At 38.3% G+C, this 22,557-nt stretch overlaps 3 protein-coding genes across 3 annotated transcripts; all 3 read left to right on the forward strand.

Moving 5' to 3' along the window:
* Window positions 1-3,475: 3,475 nt before the first annotated feature.
* ppme1 (protein phosphatase methylesterase 1) lies at window positions 3,476-10,317 on the forward strand. The gene is made up of 14 exons (XM_050041107.1): window positions 3,476-3,772; window positions 5,319-5,412; window positions 5,644-5,736; window positions 5,898-5,955; window positions 6,522-6,573; window positions 6,948-7,102; window positions 7,297-7,387; window positions 7,696-7,761; window positions 7,856-7,979; window positions 8,077-8,206; window positions 8,399-8,443; window positions 8,552-8,616; window positions 8,814-8,881; window positions 9,158-10,317. The coding sequence occupies exons 1-14, from the start codon at window positions 3,687-3,689 to the stop codon at window positions 9,159-9,161; spliced, it is 1,131 nt and encodes a 376-aa protein (XP_049897064.1). The 5' UTR covers window positions 3,476-3,686; the 3' UTR covers window positions 9,162-10,317.
* A 4,889-nt stretch (window positions 10,318-15,206) lies between these two features.
* LOC126388136 (odorant receptor 131-2-like) lies at window positions 15,207-16,169 on the forward strand. Its single transcript, XM_050041042.1, has one exon. The coding sequence runs from the start codon at window positions 15,207-15,209 to the stop codon at window positions 16,167-16,169; it is 963 nt and encodes a 320-aa protein (XP_049896999.1).
* Window positions 16,170-17,767: 1,598 nt separating this feature from the next.
* On the forward strand, window positions 17,768-18,730 carry LOC126388137 (odorant receptor 131-2-like). Its single transcript, XM_050041043.1, has one exon. It carries the CDS (start codon window positions 17,768-17,770, stop codon window positions 18,728-18,730), a length of 963 nt encoding a protein of 320 aa, XP_049897000.1.
* The last annotated feature ends 3,827 nt before the right edge of the window (window positions 18,731-22,557 follow it).

The following is a 22,557-nucleotide window of genomic DNA, read 5'->3' on the forward strand; positions in this document are numbered from 1 at the left end:
GTTTTCTTCATTCACAAAACCATTTGCTGACTTCTGTCTTAACTTAATTCCAACTAATTATTAGGTAAAGAATAAAGGAAAGGACTGACAATTCATCCCCATGGCTTTGACTGTTGTTTTTAATCTTAAACTGATTTTTTTTTTCTTTTTTTAAACTTGCTACCAGTATAAGTAAAAATCCCATCCATTTGTATCATCATCAAGCTTTTTGGGTCTTAAATCAAACTCATCAAGAGCTTTTGGAATTCATTTAGACGATCACAGCACACACAGTATGAAGAGATTTTCACTTAGACAACAAATGGCCCCACATACCAGGAACAGCTCAGCTGTTTGCTGTTTTTTTATATTTAGGTTTTACTAGCATTGTTGGTCTCACAGCAGAGTTTTTATTTCAGTTTTCATTGGAGGAAACAAACAATGGATAAGCTCACTTTGTCCGTGGTTCCCAGACACAGTTAAGTCAATAGGCTACATTTAACCCTCGAATGTTTCAAGATCTTCTGTGGAATCCAAAAAATATTCAGATGTGACTGAAATCAAAGATTAAACAGTCAGGATGGAAGGTAATGGAGTCTGATATACATCCCTTTTGTCAGAACAGGTTGTTTATAAGCCAAGGCTATAGTAGGCTATGAATACAAAGCTACATCAAGAATTAAACAGCCGATAGTTAAAACACACAAAGTCACTGAAATGATACCAACATATATAAGAAAATTGGATCTACATCATTATAAAGATGTTGATATTCTAGAATTTTTTTAAAAAAAATTATCAGAATAATAAACAAAAAAGAAACATTTCTCAATCAAATTTTTAAGAGGAAAAATGCAAAAAATAAAAATAAAACACTTCTTTTTGGTCCAACCTAGGGCTGAGGTGAATGTCAAAGTGTCCTCGAGCACATGTCCATGAAGTGGTCTGGTCACACATGATCCGCCATCTAAAAGTGTTTCATGAGGTACAGGCCAAATGTTTCACATATGAATACATTGTTTAATGCACTCTGTTGGCAACAACAGGAACATCCATCTGCTCAGATGCTTAGACAGACAGGCTCTGTATTGGTTTGAGCTGAGCTGCAAAAAATATTTTTTTAATGTATAACTTGGTACCAACAATAAAAAATGTTCAAAAAGACAGCTTAAACGGATAGTTCAGATTTTTTAAAGTGCGGGTTGTATGGTGTACTTATCCATAGACAATATATTACAAACAGAAAATGTCAGTCTGCACGCCCCCAGTTTAGAGAAGCAGGCTTGAGTCCGACAAAATGTCAGCAACAAAACGTAATTTAGCAACCTAAAAAAAAAAAAAGTCCCACCTGAAAAAAAATCCACATATGTTTAATTGTGTGCTATATTGAGAATATTTTCACCGCTTTACCTTTCTGTCAGACAGAGATTTCCAACTGGAAAATGAAGCTGTTATATCACTCTCTTCAAACTCCATTAAGAAAAACAGTGATTTAACATCGCTGAACACTGGAGCAGCTGGTCTACCGCTGCCTTGATCAGTTATTTGTTTGTGTTAATGTGTGACTTTGGCATTTAAAAGGGTTAGTTTAGATTCATCAAAGTCACACAATAACACTAACAAACTAACTAATCGAAGCAGGAGTAGATCAGCAGCTCCCGTGTTCAGCAAGCTAAAATTACTGTTTTCCTCAGTGGAGGCTGGTGCCTTTGACAAGAGCATTCAAGGGGAACTGAAGCTGTGATGGCTTCCCTGCTGAAACGGGCTGTCTGAAGTGATGAATATGCTCTCAATATAGCATGCACTAAACTGATTTTTTTTTTTTTTTATTTGCAACTTTTTTTTCGCTGGCTACTGCCGACTCCCATCCACAGCAGTACATTGCTTAGCTTCCATGTCGGACACTAACCTACTTTTCCCAACTGTGAGCGTGCAGACTGACATCTACTGTTATTAATACACTGACTATGAATAGGTACCTTACACAACCCCACTTCAAAAAATCCCTTTAAGGTTAAAAGAGGGGAGGATTTCCCTGGTTTGAATTTTATTACACTGCAGGGTAGCATGGAAGAAGGTATCCCAATTGGCCAAGAGTCTTGATAGCTTGTTTGTCTGTATATACTTTTTTCTGTTCATAGTTAGTTCAGAAGTGTGATTGTTGCTGGTTTAGTTGAATGACACCAAGCTGAGAGGGTGTACCCTCAAAGATTTGACACTATGTTGGTGCTTACTGAGTAAGTTGAGTTTCACCTGAATCTAACCAGTGTTCGCTGAGGGCATCTTTGTCCTTTTGTACTAAGTTTACGGAAAAAGTGTGAACATCTGTTTGTTCATCTTCACCTCTTCATGACCTCTCTTTTGCCTCTCACTATGACATTATCAAGTCTGCAACCGTAGACGAGCAGCTGTCGCAACACTCTTTATGTAACCCAATTAACAAGTCTCTCAAATGTCTCCCATTAAATAACAGCGACACATTACAGGGCTGACACTGCAACTTTAGTGTTCATTTAGTGCATTTCTCAGTGATCATAACCACACAGTAACACCTGCATATGTTTTCTTATCATTATCATTAATTATTGAAATTACTATTCTTGAATATTCCTCAAAAGGTCACCAGCAGCAAACACACTCATCTGCATTGTACTTACATTATTTTATGCACATACTGACAGCTATCTTCAGGGGGCTCTCCTTGTGAGAAACATGATTTTTAAAAGCAGAACTCGTAGAAATCAATGCAGCAGGGGCCAAGATATCCTGACTTTTTGCGCCCCAACATGGGTCTAGCTCTAAAAACTACATTTTCTGTGATCCGACTCAATAGTGTCTTTAATGAGACCCTCTCCCTGGTAAATACCCACATCTTTCAAATGCAGCGCCTGTAGTTTGCAACAAATGCCCTTGCTTTTTAAAAGCATAGTGTATTAATACAAGCTGAGATAACCCTGTGGACATCCTATGATATGACCAGTTATTTTTCTGACTTTTTAAAGTTCTCCCAGAGCCACAGAGGACCCTCCAAGTGTGTCCCTTTAAATAAATTGTCTCAGTTGTGTTGGTATATTGGTTGGTATAGTGCATTGCTGCCACCCTGTGTTCAATATTGTGAAACTGTGCTGTTACTTTTATGTTTATGTTACTTTTTATTAATCTCTCTATATTACAGTGGGATATTACAGCATCTGTTGAAAAATTATCTTCAGCTGGAGCAATGTGAAATATATTTTGATATCTGTGCAGGTTTTCCTTACAAACAATCGTAACACCAGCTGACTCTTCGTTAAATAATTTGCTTTGATGTCTAACTGCAAGTTAATAACGTTGTTATTAATTTACGTAGAATATTTATAGTTTTATTTAACCGTGAGACCTGTGAGAAGTTTGGATTTTAGAAGACATAGCATGTGTTATGTGGTATCGTCAAAAGGTGGCAGTAATGCTCTGAGAGGTCTACGCCAAGCTACCTGTAAAGAAAACCGTAGAAGAAGAGTCCGACCCAAAATAATCACAGCAGCAGCAGAAGAAGAGCGCTAACAGTTAGCTTGTCGGAGAAACGTATCTCAGCGCTAGCGTTAGCTAAGCATTATCCAATGCCTGGCTAGCATCGGTGCAGGTGTCGAAGAACATCATATGCAGCGAAAGAGAGGGGAGGTCGCATTAAAGAGTTCCTGACAGAGACCGACCCCGCTCTCGACAACATGGAGAAACAGTTGCATTTAAACCTGTTAGCCTCCAGACCTCCTATGGCAGGTGGTTTTCAGTCCAGCTCCAAGATGAAAATGGGGTGAGTTAGTTAGCATCTTAATTGCATCCTGTCACTGTGCTGACAGGCTAACGGTACATTTAATTTGATCTGAATCACACTAGTTGCTCTCTGTTACATTATGTCGTATCGTTATAGTTTAAGGACAAGTCTATTGAACCGATGACGTTAGCTAGTTAAGCTAGTTGTTGCTAGCAGAGTTTTGACCAACAGTGGTGGATTAGCGTTATACGCCGAGTATAACATGACCATTTTTGATTTGCTAAGTAGATGTAGAATACGGCCTGCGCATTATATGTATATATTATTTAGGTAAAACTTAGTTCAATGTGGAAGTCCACTGACATTAGCTTATGTCAGGGTTAGGATGAGCATTCACGACACACTATAGCAGCACTGATGGACCCTGGGGGCCACCTTAGTGCCCTTATGTCCGAAAAACGCAGCAAAACTACACTCTTGGATGCCCCTAAGGTGGAAAAATAATAGGATAAGTGGCTTCTTGGATGCCCTAACAGTGGAAAACGCGATGATATGTCCTTTAGGGTGCCCTCACAGTGAAGAAAAAGTGATTGTCATTTAGAGCAGTGGTTCCTAAGCAGGGGTCCAGGGACCCACAGGGGTCTTTGAGGGAGTCCCAGGGAGTCTCCAGACAAATGATTAATATTTTATTTTTACTTTTTAATTCACTGGAGATGTGAACCCAGTGTCACGTAAAATCATAACAGAGACTATTCTGACCGTAGGTTTCACGCCTTCCACTGTTACCTCCTCAACTGTAGATTACAGTTTATTATTCTGGTCTTAATAATATCTAACAACCCAGATTTATTCAGATGGAGATCCCTGAAGTGACATCTTATCAAATTGGGGTTTGGGACTTAATGTGTATCAATTTAGGGGGCCTTGACACAAAAAAGTTTGAGAACCACTGCTCTAGGATTCCTTTAAATAGAGAAAACAAAATAAAATGACTTCTAGGGTACCCCTCAAGAAGAGGAAATCAGGATTAAGGGCCCTCTAGGGTGGTCTTGAAATTCAGAAAACACGATGCAGAACTTTGTGCATGCTGGTGCACATTTGTTTTTTCAGCCCTGCCCCTCAGACAGCCTGAGTCCACCACTGAAAAGTAGTGTCTTTGACACTTTGACAATGTTGTATATTTGGGGTTTGAATAAAACAGCATCCAAGCCCTCTCAAGTATGTGCAAAGAATTTAAACAACACTAAAATGCAAACCCTAAAACATTGCTCTTAATAAAGTAAGCTGTGTCTGTTTTTCTGCCAGTTAAAAAGCCAGCAGCCAGAGCTTTAGAATTGTTAAATATTTATAAAACATTACAATTTATTGCTTGTGTTACATTTAGATCCCTGTGTCATAATCTGTGGGCCATTTTTTCTCTTAAATGTTCCAGCGTTTGACCTTGTGAAAAAGCTGTATTATCAGAGAACCAGTTTATCTTCTTCATGGTAACACATTCAGAGATTTATGTTTTTAATAATCCTGCTGCAATATGGGATTAGTGTACATTTTGCTTATCTTTTTTTTTTTTTCTTTTGAAATACAGACCCGGACGGAAGAGAGATTTCTCCCCCCTGCCCTGGAGTCAGTACTTTGAAACCATAGAAGATGTTGAGGTGGAGAATGAAAATGGCAAAGATATATCCTCACCTGCTGCTTGTGTTTGTCAGGAGAAAATTAGCTATGAATTGTGACACTTCGGTGTGTCAATCACCCAGAGCATTCAAATCCAACTAGGTCATTCAGATTTAGCGACCTGTGTGCTTTCTAACTTCAACGTAGGAGAGAACATCAGAAATAACCAGTTTATAAAGTAAATTTTTTATTCATTATTATTCAGTCATGTATGCGTTTCCTTGACTACCTTGAACATCTTCAGAATTTACTGCAGTGGTGCCCATGGTCCTGTGCTGCTTCTGCTCCATGGGGGAGGCCATTCTGCGCTCTCCTGGGCAGTGTTTACTGTGAGCATGACAATTATTACACAAACTTAATAAGCTCTTAAAAATACACTGCTTAAAATGCACGTCAACAAAATCTGGAACATTTATGAAGCTGTTCCTTTATTACAGTGTATATGCTGTACACTATCTGATTGAAATCATTTCTGCATGTGTCTTTGCAGGCCGTCATATGCAGCAGAATCAACTGCAGGGTGGTGGCTATGGACCTTCGAGCTCATGGTAAATATAGGTAGTCACACAGCACAACGTTAGGAACTAGACATATTTTTTTATAGATCAGGAAGCAGATCATGTCGGAGATTTTTTAGTTTGGTATGGTAATATAATTCCCCTTTGAATAATGCTTTGCAAAAATATATGCACATATAGATATCTTATGGTTCTCTTGGTTTAAAAATATGCTGATCACTGCATCCCAATACTTTGTCTTATCTTAAGCATTCTGTAAAAGTGTAGTATACCCTTATTAACATTTGTTTGTTTGTTTCTAGTTTTGCTTGATATTGCAGTGATATAAAGTGATGAAATAAAGTTGACACTTGATATTTTCTGCTATAGCAAAACAACTTAAGTCCTAAATCAGATTTTACTGTTTAAATTGCTTCTCCTCTGCCACAAATTGTTAGGAAGTGACATTAGTGTGTCAAATTATCTTGATCACATCCCTGCCCACCTGTGATTTGAAGCCACCTCTCCCCCTACATCATCTAGAAGGTCATTCTTTGCATATTCATGTGCTTAGATGGAACAAATGGGGAAATTTGCTCCTCTCTCATTATCTGCAGGTGACACCAAAGTGAAAAATCCTGATGATCTCTCTGCAGACACGATGGCCAAGTAAGTTTTTTTGTGTGCAGTTAAAACAGACACTGGAATTTGTGATAACCACACATGCGCTGACTTAAGCAGCTTAGCCTTGCACTCCTTGTACTCCTTGAGTACAGAGTCAGGCACACAGTCAGCTTTGATTTCTACGGCCTTCCACATTCATAAAGGCGAGGAATGTTTGGTGCATCCTTTCACAGTTCAGTCCAGGAGGGAGAGGATTATTGAGTCTTTGGTGTTTACATTTGGACTGCTGACTGTGCTTTAAAATAAAATAAAAAAGGTTAAATTGTTAAATACATTCTTGAGGTTGCTGACTGTACACTCAGACACATGATAAAAATGTAACAAGGTTTACAGGTTTCCCTTGCTTCTTCTTTCACAAGGGATATTGGCAAAGTGGTGGAGGTGCTCTATGGAGAGAGCCCACCTCCGATCATGATTATTGGACACAGCATGGGCGGGGCCATCGCTGTTCATACAGCTGCCGCCAATCATATACCATCCCTGCTTGGCCTCTGTGTCATTGATGTTGTAGAAGGTATGTGCTTGCTAAGATAAGATATTTTTCAGTTTATGATGCTTAGTTGACCTAACAGCAGGTTGATTTTAACACATCTTTAAATAAGCAGTGAATTCATATGTTTAATATTCATAATGGAATCAAATTAAGTGAGCTCACTATAGTATCACTGCGCGTAATGATGATAAATAATTGTTGTGAATTGCATTCAGGTACAGCAATGGATGCTCTGAACAGTATGCAGAATTTCCTCAGAAGTCGGCCAAAGACCTTTAAATCCCTGGAGAATGCCATTGAGTGGAGGTAAACATCAAATAGTTTACTGCTACATCTTTGACGTGTGACTGGGGCCAAATTATTGTGTAAAGGAAGAGTATAGTTTTGGCCAAATTATGCTGTGTCATAAACATTATTTACATCATTATTTACATATTAAATTACATTATATACAGTGTCATAAACATTATTTACTAAACTAATTGGAGCCTTGTTGAAAGCATTTCCTTTGTGCTGGACAACTTTCAGTGTCCGTTCTTAGAGTTTCGATTTCCAAGCTTGGTTGGCATCTAGAGTGCCAAGTGTCTGAAAATGTTCTTCTCCTTTGCTTTCAGTGTGAAGAGCGGCCAGATCCGAAATACGGAGTCTGCGCGAGTGTCAATGGGAGGCCAGGTGAAAAAGTATGTTTGCTTTTTGTCTCATTTGTTTGTCCTGTGTAGTTTTGCGGGTTTTATATGTACCGTAAGTCAGTGTGGTCTGTTCTGACTTTTACAGATGTGAGGAATCCACCAGCAGTCCAGGTGTGTCCAATAGCATTGAAGGTATTATAGAAGAGGAGGAGGATGAAGAGGCGGAAGAAGAATCCAACAAGAAAAGGATGAAGGAAGATGACCAAGAGGTTCCATCTCTCTAACTATTTGGCTTTTAATTTGTAACATGTGTATGTGTTTGCGGGAGGTGGCAGTGTTCCTAAAATGTTGATTTCTTCCATACAGACAAAAAAGGAAAGCATCTTCACCTGGCGAGTGGAGCTGTCAAAGACAGAAAAATACTGGGAGGGCTGGTTCAGAGGCCTGTCTGCCCTCTTTCTCACTTGCCCTGTGCCAAAACTGCTTCTGCTTGCAGGTTAGAGCTCTCACAGTGAACGCACATTATTATTTGGTGCTCCAAATACTCAAAAAGTGTGTGGATAGGCAATTTTGATGGAATTTTAGGGCAGTCACACTAGATTGGTTGAATACAAGTCATTTCATTTTTATTCCAAACTATTTTGCCATTGACTGCACAATTTCACCCCTGACTTAATCCATTGTACAGGAGTGGACAGGCTTGACAAAGACCTTACTATTGGACAGATGCAAGGTAGGAAGCACCAACTGAGATTTTATGCATAGTTTTCCTTTTTATTTCCACGTTTGAATGTTGAATATAAACCTAAAAAATATCCATAATCTCAATGTTTAACTACAGGGAAGTTCCAGATGCAGGTCCTCCCTCAGTGTGGTCACGCTGTCCATGAGGACGCACCTGAGAAAGTAAGGGCTGATTGCCTCAACGTACACTGTAGGCTGTATGTAATTATGGGAATAAAAACCTAGTGCAAACTTAGAGATACTGTTGTTTGTACTGTCACCTTTTAATTCAGTTAGCATGTCTGATTTTGTTCAGTCATTTGATCCAGATTCAGTCTGTCGCTATTTTTTTAATTTAGTCCTCTGTCATCTGTTGCTAGGTAGCAGACGCTCTAGCAACATTTATGGTCCGGCACAAATTCACTGAGTTTAAGGAGGGATACCTGTGGTAAGTGAAATGTATACAACATATTGGATATATGTAATAAATATTAATAATTTTACATAGTTATAGTGTAGAATTACAGGAGACTGAAATGTTTAACAAACAAAATAGAAATTACACCAAATGGTTGAACAGTAAAATTCCAAGATAATTTCAAGAACAAAGGGCCGCAATGTGAAAGCGATTAGATCACATTACGGTCTTTTTTTGTTGTTGTTGTTTAAAATAATCCACATTTTATGACTTTTTTGTAACAATTTTGTTATCCTCTTTCCACAGCTAATTTCCAGTTATCAGTCTAAAGATAGCCAGCAGCCATAGAAGAAATGTTTCAAGATTCATTCACATCCTCATACAATTTAACTGCAAAATAGGGAAAAATAAGATAAGCAATTATTATTATTATTATTATTATTATTATTATTATGTTGCTTTTGTTATGTAGATACTTTGCCTCTCAGCTTTGCCTTATTTTTATTTTAAAACACTGGGATTTGATTGTACTCTTCCTTTACAGTAATTTTTTTATGTTATGTTTAAAGGGATACTATGCAGGAATTGTCGCTTACTGTTTGTGAACACAGCATTCAAACTTGGCCCCTCCTTCCTACACTTCACTTAAAGCTACAGTACTATTTTAGGAACATAGCATTTGTTGTGATGGAGAAGCTGATACTCTAGCAAGCTAACTAAGCTCACTGCTAGCACCTACCTGTCCAGTAGAAAACCGTTAAACTTTGCATCGCTCGTCATCCCCATCCTGTCCTTCAGTGCTCATCAGTGACTGTGAAAGCCAACCCCAACATTCACTCTCATTTTGTCCTCTTGGCGCTTCGCTTCACTCTATTCGCGTTTTTTCTTGGCACAGTGATTCCTGTCCCGACCTCACCTGCACGTTCCTGTGGGCTCGGGGTTACACCACTGCTCAAAGATTGCAGTGAATCAACGTCCACAATGCAATACAGGCAGAGGGCATATAAAAACACCACCACCCACTTCTAGTTGGTCTTGAACAAACCCAAACAGAACCTGTGATTTATTTATTTTTTTGCAGTTACCAGCAGTGATACACAATGAAAATCTGCGGACTTACGTGGAGTGTTTTTTTTTTTTTTTTTTTTTTCTTTGCTTTTAATGTGATAGAAAATATTCACTTAAGATTTAAAAGCAAAATCTGCTCAAAATCTAGTAGGTATCATCCGTGGGCGTGGTTATAAGTGATGATTGAAAGTATTACTTTTGTATGATTCTACATTGTTTTTTATTTTTTAAGAAAATCCTGCATAGTATCCTTTTATTTATTCTTTTTTATTTTGAGTGATTGCATCATTGTTAATGTGTTTGTAATGTCTGAATTCAAACAATGATTAAAGATGGATGCAGCAGAAATGTCACCCATGCTTGTATATTTGGAATGTGTATTAAAAGGACATCATGATCATTTTAAATGTGGTAGTTATTTAACATGACATCATGAAACAAGAGAGATGGAACTGGTGTTTAGAATAAGTGACAAATGTATGAGTATTTGTCCTCGTATTCTATCATCTCGTCACACTCTTTACTTTTGTTAAAACTAACATTTGTAACACTCAAATAGTGTAACACACTTTGTAACTCCCAACATCACAGCGGACGTTACCAAGGCATAAGGTGAAGGTTTCGGTAAAGGGGCCACAGCTGACGCACCAGAGTTTGGTGTAGGCAAACATGGAAGATCTACTGGCCCTTCAGTCATTTTTGCGGCTCCACCCTACAGTTTAGGTGTTTGTTTTACTTAAAATCTTATAAAATTCTGATGTTCAGTACACATTTGGATTCCTCAACATTGAACAGTTTACACATGACTGGACAGCGGCTGCTTTTAGTTCTGCACCAGTGACTCAGGCCTGGAGGTTGAAGACTATTTACCAGATTACAGAAATGCTCTATTACAAAATAAGATAACTGAATTAAAGAATATAAACTTAAGTTTTTAATTTAAAAAAAGAAAAGATAATTATACAAAATCTCAAAGGGTGGTCGAACTGGTGGATACCATTTCTTTTATGATTACTCTTCATAAAATCAAGTAATGTTATAATGAACATTTAAAAACCACGACCTGGGGGGCGTCGGTAGCGTAGTGGATAGTGCCGGCGCCCCATGCACAGAGGCGATGCCTCACTGCAGCAGTCGCAGGCTCGACTCTCGACCCTCTGCTGCATGTCAACCCCCACTCTCCTTCTCTCACCCCATTTCAATCTGTCCTGTCCATTGAAGGCAAAAAGCCCCAAAAATAATCTTTAAAAAAAAAAAAAAACACGACCTGGCTCCCCTCGTTGGTTTTCACAGTTTGAGTGCTAATGTGAATATGTGAAGATAATTTTCTTTTCTATTTGTTAATGGGTTTTTTTCCCACAACTCTGAAACAAAAGTGAAAAACAAGGTTGTTGTTTTCTAAACTTTATGATGGCGAAGGTGACATGTTTTTCTTCCATGTACCTGATTCTCTCCTGGGAATGAAATGCAGGTTTTAATTGTTCCTCTGTGGACCAAGGCACTGAGACATATATTGCAATTATGTGTAATGTAAATATCTGAATTATTAATGACTGTCCTCCAAAGAATTACTGTCACTAAAGTCATTAGGGGATGTGAGTTTGCAAACAAAGCAGACATGTTGCACTAAACAGGAGAACTTCTTTGGGCCTAACAAATGATATCCTATACTTGATAACCATTTTCCATAAGTTCTTAAAAAATATATGGGATGAAACTGAAGCAAAAAAAAGTGCAGGATTTACAAAGGGTGGACAATATAACACCTTTGAATGATCCAGGAGAATGCCACAGATTAATACCTCTGTGATACAACAATCTGTCTTTTTCTATATCATACCCTTTCCTTACACTATCAGGCCAGATAGACAGAATCACTGTTGAAACTGATTAGGCAATCCTACTACAAATGAAAATAAATCTGCCATAAGGAAACATTAATTTAACAGAACTTCAATCTGTCAATCACACAGCTCAAGCCTTACAAACATGGAGGGGCTGTCCACTGTGCTGTGGTACAGAGGAGCTGTACAGACACGAAGATGAAAGGATAAGAGGTGTTGGTCAGAACAAACAAGAGACGAGCTATGAGTTTGTTTATTCTAGTAATAAAAATAAACTCAGCTTTGCCATGCAGCCTTTTTGGCTGCACTTTGATGGTCTAAGAAAAGCAGAATCCATCACTTAAAGTTCGTCCGTCCAACACATTGGTCCAGGGTCAAATCCTGTCGTGACTCCATGGATTGAATGAAATTTGACTTAAACCTTAACAGTACCCAGAGGATTAGGCTAAACCTAATAATTTTGGTGATAGGCTACCTTGAATTCATCTAGTGCCACTAACAGGTCCAAATTTCCACTCATACAACAGTTTATGATGACATACCTTCAAACTTATGTCCAAACTCCTGTCTGCCTCAGAGTTTAGCGCTAACAGAGCATGCTAATTTCCTGCTGAACTTGCACCAGGCTGCTGGTATGGGAATGACTTTATTGCTTGCACTTTATATGCATGCAAGGTTCTGTTTGGGCACCCCTGATTAAAATTACATTTACTGTGAATAGTTAAGTAAGTAGAAGATGAACTGCTCTCCAAAAGGCATGAAGATATACATGAAACATGCTTTTCAACATTTTAAGCAAGATTAATGGATTCATTTTGTTTTGTAGAATTTTAGAGTTTAAAAAAGGAGCACCATGCAAATGTTTAGGCACCCAAGACATTTGAGCTCTCAGACAACTTTTACTAGAATCTCAGACCTTAATTAGCTTGTTAGGGCTATGGCTGGCTCACAGCTATTGTTTGGAAAGGCTAGATGATGCAGATTTAAAGTTTTATAAAAAGCCTGTCTCCTGAAACCTTGTCCCAGCAATCAGCAGCCATGGGCTCCTCTAAACAGCTGCCTAGCACTCTGAAAACTAAAATAACTGATTTCCCACAAACAGGAGAAGACTATAGGAAGATAGCAAAGTGTTTTCAGGTGGCTGTTTCCTCAGTTAGTATATAATTAATAAATGGCAGTTAATGGGAAATGGAGGTCAAGTTGAGGTCTGGAAGACAAAGAAAATCTGCCAAGAGAGCTGCTCATAGGATTTCTAGAAATGCAAATCAAAACCCTTGTTTGACTGCAAAAGACCTGCAGGACGATTTAGCAAACTCTGGAGTGGTGGTGCTCTGTTCTACTGTGCAGTGACACCTGAACAAATATGACCTTCATGGAAGAGTCATCAGAAGAAAACCTTTCCTGTGTCCTCACCATAAAATTCAATGTCAGGAGTCCGCAAATGAAACAAGTCCTGTGGACTGATGGAGTTAAAATAGAACTTTTAGCTTTGGGCTTGTGTTGCAGCCAGTGGCATGGGGATCATTTCACAAGTAGAGGGAAGAATGAATTCAGTTAAATCCCAGCAAATTCTGGTAACAAACACCACAACATTAGCAAAAAAAGCTGAAGATGAAGGGAGGATGGCTTCTACACAGAACAATGATCCTAAACACACCTCAAAAATCCACAATGGACTACCTCAAGAGGCACAGGCTGAAGGTTTTGCCATGGCCCTCACAGTCCCCCAACCTAAGCCTCATTAAAAATCTTTGGATAGACCTCAGAAGAGCAGTGCATGCAAGACAGATCAAGAATCTCACAGAACTAGAAGCCTTTTGCAAAGATGAATGGGCAAAAAGCCCCCAAACAAGAGCTGAAAGATTCTCAGCTGGATACAAAAGCTGTGGAGAGGCTGTGATACTTGACAAAGGGGGCGCACTTTTGCGCTTCATAATGTGCCGCACATTTTCAATAGGAGACAGGTCTAGACTGCAGGCAGATCAGTCTAGTACCTGTTGTCTTTCACTATGATGTCATGCTGTTGTAACACATGCAGAATATGTCTCATTGTCTTGCTGGAATAAGCAGAGATGTCCCTGAAAAAGGCGTAGTCTGGATGGCAGCATATGTTGCTCCAAAACCTGCATGAACCTTCTGCAATCATGGTGCTTTCACAGATGTGCAAGTTACCCATGATGTTATGAGCACTAACACTCCCTCATACCATCACAGATGCAGATTTTGAACTTTGTGATGGTAACAGTCTAGATGGTCCTTTTCTTCTTCAGCCCAGACAACACAATGTCCATGATTTCTCAAAAGCAATTGGAATTGGTAGATTCTTAACTTGCATTTGTGGATGCAGCAACGAACTGTGTTTACTGACAATGGTTTTCCAAAGTGTTCGTAGTAATATCCTTTAAACAGTCATGGCGGTTTTTAATGCAGTGCAGCCTGAGGGGTCAAAGGTCACAGGCATTCAGTGTTTGTTTTCAGCCTTGCCCCGTATGTGCAGAGATTTCTCTGAATCTTTTGATGATATTATGAATTGTAGATGGTGAAATCCTAAATTCCTTGCAACTGTGCGGTGAGAAACGTTCTTTAACTGTTGCACTATTTACCCACACAGTTTTTCCACAAAGTGATGAGCCTTGTGCCAGTCTTGCTTCTTGATTGTGTTACTGCTTAAAATTTAAATGTGTGTATATTTACAAAAAACAATAAAGTTTATCAGGTTGTACAATAATTATCCTGTCTTTGTACTGTATGAAAGTGAATATAGGTCAAAATGGATTGCAGCTCATTTAAATACTGCAGTATAAATGAAATACAATGGTTTGAATTCATTTTAGTTTATGCAGTAGCTCTGCACGTTGTCAGTAGTCAAACATGGCATCTTTAAAGTCCCCCTATTGACTTTCTATTGATGGGTTTTAGCAAACTGTACACACAACTTTAACAGTGTGAAATACAAATATATTTGATATAATATATTCTATCCTACTGTAAATAAGGAAAACAGTAAAGTTACTGCTCTAGTAGCATGTAACTTCTCAAACTTTCCTTCAAGGAAACCATAAACAATGCAAAGCTTTTACTGGTTGTTCAGCTGCTACAGGTGATGATGTCAAGACACAGATCACTTATTAAAAGGACGTAATGGGCTGGGAGCTGAGTCATTAGACTTGCCCACCAAAACCTCCCTGTCAAATGAAGTCAGACCAAACCAGTAACATGTAACTAATGTGTCTCAGACATACAAGAAATGTATTTGTCATGTCGTTAACCTCATCGATGTATATCTGAAATATTATTTATTTATTGTGATACTGTCTCGGTTTTTTTTTCAACCCTGCAAAACTGTGGCTTTGTTACAGACCAACATGCTTTTTCAAGATATTATTTGACAGAATTATTTGACAGAATGTCGATTATGGATCAGTGAGATGTGATTATGTGCAATGCCTTTACAGATGTTGCTTGAAGCTGTGGTTATGAATGACACAACAGAAGTAACCAGAGTGATCCTATTTCAGAAACCTGTCAAAGCTGTGTTGTCGATGCTGCCATGCCTTTTCTTTCTGTATGTAAACTGTGTCATGCTGTTTGCCTTGCTGAGGAAGCCTCTCCTCCTGGAGTGCTCACGCTACATCCTGTTTGGTCATTTGCTCTTCACTGAATCTCTGCAGATTGTAATGACTATGTTGCTCTACATCTTTGCTGTGACCATGGTCAGAATGATCAGCTACGTTTGTGTTGTATTCGCACTGCTTGCATCCATCACTGTGAAAATGTCACCCCTCAACCTGGCTGTGATGTCTTTGGAGAGGTATGTCGCCATTTGCTTTCCACTGAGGCATGCTGAAATTACCACCACGAGGAGGACAAAAGTGAGCATTGTTGTTATGTGGACACTGGCCTCTGTCGGCTCGTTCACGCAGCTTTTCCTATTTGTCAGTCTGGAGAACACAAGCTTCACTGTACAGGGGATCTGCCACAGACAAAGCGTCTTCCGGCTACAAATTTATGCAACTATAAACAAGGTCCTCACCTCTGTGTTTTTTATATCAGTGGGCATGATTATCATTTACACATACATTGCTATCATGACTACTGCAAAATCAGCCTCTTCTGACGTTGGTAACGCCAGTAAGGCCCATAAAACTGTGCTGTTGCATCTGTTTCAGTTATGCCTGTGTCTCGCCTCCACTCTGTTTGGTATGATAGACTACAACGACATGTGGACCATAAATCCTACAATGGTCCTTCACATTCACTATGCCTTCTTTATAGGTCTCATTGTTTTCCCTAAGTGTTTGAGCCCACTCATATACGGCCTGAGAGATCACACTTTCAGCCATGTCTTCAAGTACTATTTCACCTTAGGCTTCAAAACCACTGTTCGGACATCTCCTAAATGTTGAATTGAAATACAACAATTATGCTGTGCTTTTTTTCTTTGCACAGACAATCATGCTGAGCAGAAAGGACAAGTTACATCTGCAGTAAGCAAGTGTGTTTCTTTGTGTAATTTAATGAATGATGAGGTGTGTGATAAATTTAATCTGATCAGATTCAGGTCAGAATGAGAAATGTTTAATAATATTATTATGTTTAGTAAAGTACATTTATTCATGCATCAACATAGAGCAATTGTGTTCTCAAAGAGCTGTAAAGTCTGATAATGTAAATCTATATATTTGTTGTTAAGGATGGGCTTAAAATTCACGGATCACAAAGACACACCTTTCCATCACTTCTTCTCATTTTAACAAAAGCCGTCATACTGTACACAAGTCCATTTAACCCTTAATACTTCTTTTTGGTGATTTGGTTTATTTACTTTATAATCCAATGTAAGAAATAATGAGAAATTGTTAAATATCTAAATTCATAATTGCTCTCTATGACTCATTTATACATTGTAGGCTTATACCAAAATATAAATCATGAACAAAAATCCTTGAAGATGGCGAGGTGTTTTATGTACGAAAGAACTGAGTGTTTTACACTACAGTATATTTTTTCATAAACAACAAGCTGTGTTAATATTATACATAGAGACACAATATACTGTGTATATAACTGACGTGAAATAAATGATCCATGTAAAATATGATTATGTTGTTCTGTAGTATCAGTGATAGCACTATGACAATGTGTTTTTGTGTCATTGTCACCTTACAATGAACAGTTTATAATAAAAAGCTCAGAATGTGTGATTGGTTGAGGTTTATGAATGTTTCCTTCACTCTATTTTTCCTCACTTCACAGGGAACAAAACAATAAAGTTCATCTGTTTGAACATAATTATCCTGTCTTTGTACTCTATTAAATTGAATATAGGTCAAGACAGATGGCAAATCACTTACATACTGCAGTATAAATGAAATAGAATGGTTTGAATTCATTTTAGTTTATGCAGTAGCTCTGCACGTTGTCAGTAGTCAAACATGGCATCTTAGAAGTCTCCCTACTGACTTTCTGTTGGATTTTAAGAAACTGTACACACAACTTTAGCAGTGTGAAATACAAATACATTTGATATAATATATTCTATCCTACTGTAAATAAGGAAAACAGTAAAGTTACTGCTCTAGTAGCATGTAACTTCTCAAACTTTCCTTCAAGGAAACCATAAACAATGCAAAGCTTTTACTGGTTGTTCAGCTGCTACAGGTGATGATGTCAAGACACAGATCACTTATTAAAAGGACGTAATGGGCTGGGAGCTGAGTCATTAGACTTGCCCACCAAAACCTCCCTGTCAAATGAAGTCAGACCAAACCAGTAACATGTAACTAATGTGTCTCAGACATACAAGAAATGTATTTGTCATGTCGTTAACCTCATCGATGTATATCTGAAATATTATTTATTTATTGTGATACTGTCTCGGTTTTTTTTTCAACCCTGCAAAACTGTGGCTTTGTTACAGACCAACATGCTTTTTCAAGATATTATTTGACAGAATTATTTGACAGAATGTCGATTATGGATCAGTGAGATGTGATTATGTGCAATGCCTTTACAGATGTTGCTTGAAGCTGTGGTTATGAATGACACAACAGAAGTAACCAGAGTGATCCTATTTCAGAAACCTGTCAAAGCTGTGTTGTCGATGCTGCCATGCCTTTTCTTTCTGTATGTAAACTGTGTCATGCTGTTTGCCTTGCTGAGGAAGCCTCTCCTCCTGGAGTGCTCACGCTACATCCTGTTTGGTCATTTGCTCTTCACTGAATCTCTGCAGATTGTAATGACTATGTTGCTCTACATCTTTGCTGTGACCATGGTCAGAATGATCAGCTACGTTTGTGTTGTATTCGCACTGCTTGCATCCATCACTGTGAAAATGTCACCCCTCAACCTGGCTGTGATGTCTTTGGAGAGGTATGTCGCCATTTGCTTTCCACTGAGGCATGCTGAAATTACCACCACGAGGAGGACAAAAGTGAGCATTGTTGTTATGTGGACACTGGCCTCTGTCGACTCATTCACGCAGCTTTTCCTATTTGTCAGTCTGGAGAACACAAGCTTCACTGTACAGGGGATCTGCCACAGACAAAGCGTCTTCCGGCTACAAATTTATGCAACTATAAACAAGGTCCTCACCTCTGTGTTTTTTATATCAGTGGGCATGATTATCATTTACACATACATTGCTATCATGATTACTGCAAAATCAGCCTCTTCTGATGTTGGTAACGCCGGTAAGGCCCATAAAACTGTGCTGTTGCATCTGTTTCAGTTATGCCTGTGTCTCACCTCCACTCTGTTTGGTATGATAGACTTCAGCAGCACGTGGACCATAAATCCTATGATGGTCATTCAGATTCGGTATGCCTTCTTTATAGGTCTCATTGTTTTCCCTAAGTGTTTGAGCCCACTCATATACGGCCTGAGAGATCACACCTTCAGCCATGTCTTCAAGTACTATTTCACCTTTGGCTTCAAAACCACTGTTCGGACATCTCCTAAATGTTGAATTGAAATACAATAATTATGTTGCTTATTTTCTTTGCACAGACAATCATGCTGAGCAGAATTGCTGCAGTAAGCGAGTGTGTTTCTTTGTGTAATTTAATGAATGATGAGATGTGTGATAAATTTAATTTGATCAGATTCAGATCGGAATGAGAAATGTTTAATAATATTATTATGTTTAGTAAAGTACATTTATTCATGCATCAACATAGAGCAATTGTGTTCTCAAAGAGCTGTAAAGTCTGATAATGTAAATCTATATATTTCTCAAAGAGCTGTAAAGTCTGATAATGTAAATCTATATATTCATTGTGAAGGATGGGCTCAAAATTCACAGATGGCAAAGACACAAAAGCCATCATACTGTATACAAGTTCATTTAACCCTTAATACTCCATTGTGGTGATTTGGTTTGATTGATTTTATATTCCACTATAAGAAACAATGACAGTTTGTTAAATATCTAAATTCATCATCATACACCTTGACTTATTTATACATTGTAGGCTTATGTCAAAATATAAATAATGATAGCACTATGACAATGTGTTTTTGTGTCATTATCATCATCAACAGTTTATAATAAAACACTCGGAAATCTTTGATTGGTTCAGGGCATCGGCGGCTTAGTGGATAGAGCAGGCGCCCCATGTACAAGGCTGTTGCCGCAGCGGCCTGGGTTCGACTCCAGGCTGTGGCCCTTTGCTGCATGTCATTCCCTCTCTCTCCCTCTCCCCCTGTCACACTCAACTTTCCTATCAATTAAAGGCAAAAATGCCCAAAAAATATCTTTAAAAAAAAAAAGAAATCTTTGATTGGTTGAGGTTTATTAATGTTTCATTCACTCTATTTTTCCTCAGTTCACAGGGAACAATGTGTTTGCATCATTGTCATTGCAGTTTTAAAATGCATGCTCCTATTTTTTCAAGGGGAATATAAGGCTGAAAAAAGTAGATCTGGGGTATATACGTCATTTAATCATGCATTCATCTTCTATGAAGGGAAATTTATGAAGAACTACGAGTTGTCATTAAACACAATACAATACACTGTCCTTTATTTGTGAATACTGATTATTAACCCTCTGCTCTTTCAATATAGTTAGCATTAACAGCTTTTTCCCCCCCATTGACAACACAATATGGCACAAGTTGACCAAAACAGATTTACACACTAATACACAGAATGTATTAGATGCATAAAAAAAATGAATTCCATATTTAGTATGGCTTTACTATATGATTATGTTCTCATGAGCATTTCTGAAAGATAAAATATATTTTATACCCATCAGATACATATTTTCGAATAACAAATATCAATGGAATACAGTTCATTACTTTAGCTTTGATAACAATAGCTCAGATATTTCACCTTGCACAAAACACTGACACCAAATATCATGAAATCCAGCAGCACAAATCTACATATTTAAAGTAGTTGAAAATTCAGCTGTCTTAAATATTGGAATAAAAGTCATTTAGTTACAATGTGATACTGTCAAGAGAACGATGCTGTACAGTAGGATAAAGAGATACATTTTAAAGCACAATGTGAAGTCTGAATCTGCATGTAAAGAGTTCATTCTTTCAACCAGCAGAGGTCACTTTTGCTTTGTAAATAGTTTGAGAGTACACTGTGGCTGTAACTGCAGCCTTTTATTTTAGTCTTCAATATGCAAGCATGTGGCATCTGCAGGAAAGTTGTATGAGGCTGTGAAAATTAGAGATGCTCAGTAACTTGTAATATTATTGATGAAATTCCTGTTCCCTCTTCGTTCTCACAGTCCAGATGGACGCTTGTGTAGGAAAAAGGATAGAGACAGAAGGCAGAGAGAGCCAATTTATGTGGGTAAACAGGGAGGGAGGTGCTGACCCGCAGAATAAAAGAAGCGTCTGAGCGGGAGGTGGACTAATTTAACCGATCTTTACTTCGCCACAATCCTGAAGCCCTCTCAATACTCTCTGGCCTTCATGAAAGAGCACTTGAAGGGTTGAAAAACATTCCAGAGAGACAAAGTACCTGGTGACAGAGAGCAGCTTTACTTTAGAGCGAGAGCAGAAGAGAGAGAGGTTGTTATCATAATTACAATATCCTTCACATCCTCAACCAAGACAACTGATTCTGTGGCTTTGCCTTAATTATGGCTAGTTTCATTAATGCCGTCTCAGTTTCACTTTGGTCACACTGAGGTTATTTGTCACTCTTTCCACTGTGTTAGGGTGTTTCCATAGTGTGTTCACAGGGAGTGCATCCAGAGAAGACAATTATATCTGAGATAAATACATGAACAAGTGAGTTACAGATAGCTTATCTATGTCTTCGTAACTAACTGAGATGTGATTTAAAGGAAAAGCCCAAAAAATATCCCTGACAAAAAAATTGTTTAAGCAATGTCTGTTGTGTACTTCTGGGCCACACGTGAGTAAAAAACAACTCTATCATATTTGAAAATGTTGCATCAAAGAAATTAGAGAGCAATGACACTGACAAAAGCAACTTTTTTACCAGTGTGTGGAAAATGTGAATAAATTTAATGCAATCTAGCGCAGCAGCCTGCCACAAAGATAATACTGTGAAAGACGTATTGATTGTATTTAGAATTTTGCATTTCTTGAGACTGTGTCAGAGGGGAACTGAGGGAAGTCAGTCCTATATTTTCTGTTCTGTTGCCCATTCTACACATACTGAAGATTGACTTGTACACCTCACAATATACCCTGCACAATAACACCATAACCCTGAGAACGTTGAATGAACATCTCACTGTACTTCCACAAATGTAGTAGGGGGAGACTGTTTTTTTTTGTTTGTCTCAGCACCTATAATTCGCTGAATTTTTATGTTAGAGCTTTCAAATTTTGACACAAAATACACTTATTTGTCTCACGCAAATAGCAATGTTTCCAACTTCTCAAACTATATCACAGAATCCAATAACTGATGTCAAATACAAGGAGTTCCATCATTACAATCCGCCCCACTACCGAGATAAGTTGTAGCAGTAAGAGTGAATAATTAAAAATTGCATGATCACAAAAAATAAACAAAAAAATGGATACATACACTAATAACCAATTTGTATTAAGGTCTAACTTGCTAACTAGTACCTGTCAGATGTAATACTTCATGCTAAGAGAGTCCAAGTCTGCTGTCCCAGTCAAGTAACCATTCAAGACATCCTTTTGCTGTACATTGAACAGTTTTGACTGCCGTGATACAGGGCAGCTTTCTCTGAGGGTTTGTCATTTATTGCAGTATCTGCTCGGTGTCACGTGGCAGACAGAGTATTATTTGGTGACAAACCTAACTGTCTTTCCCTGCGTCAACTCATCTGATGCGGACTTTTGTAAATGTGCAAACAACCCCTTATCAGTTTTTCTCAGCAACTTTCCTGGTCCTTTTTTAGATAGATAGATAGATAGATAGATAGATAGATAGATAGATAGATAGATAGATAGATAGATGGCATGTGTTCATTGTCATTGGGGTTAGCTGTTACACTTTTAAAAAGGTGTAACATCCTCCATCCCCATCCCTGTTAGGTTAGAAAGTAACAACTGTTACCACCATACTCAGTCTCCCCTATTGATTACAGGACTTCTGCTCTTTTGCCCACTACCCCTACGTTAATGAGGTTAAAGGGGAACACCACCTAAATTAAGAATTGCAGTATATTACTTCTATGGCCCAGCAAAGTGCAATCAATGTCTGTGAACATGAGCTGCTCTCTCTCAGAGCCAGAAACCAGAGAAATAAGTCTCAAACTTGTGATGTCATCAGGTATAAAGTCTGGAGCTTCTCCTTAGACAGTGAATGGGACCCTGA

The sequence above is a fragment of the Epinephelus moara genome, chromosome 3 (genome assembly GCF_006386435.1).
Source record: "Epinephelus moara isolate mb chromosome 3, YSFRI_EMoa_1.0, whole genome shotgun sequence".
NCBI lineage: Eukaryota > Metazoa > Chordata > Actinopteri > Perciformes > Serranidae > Epinephelus > Epinephelus moara.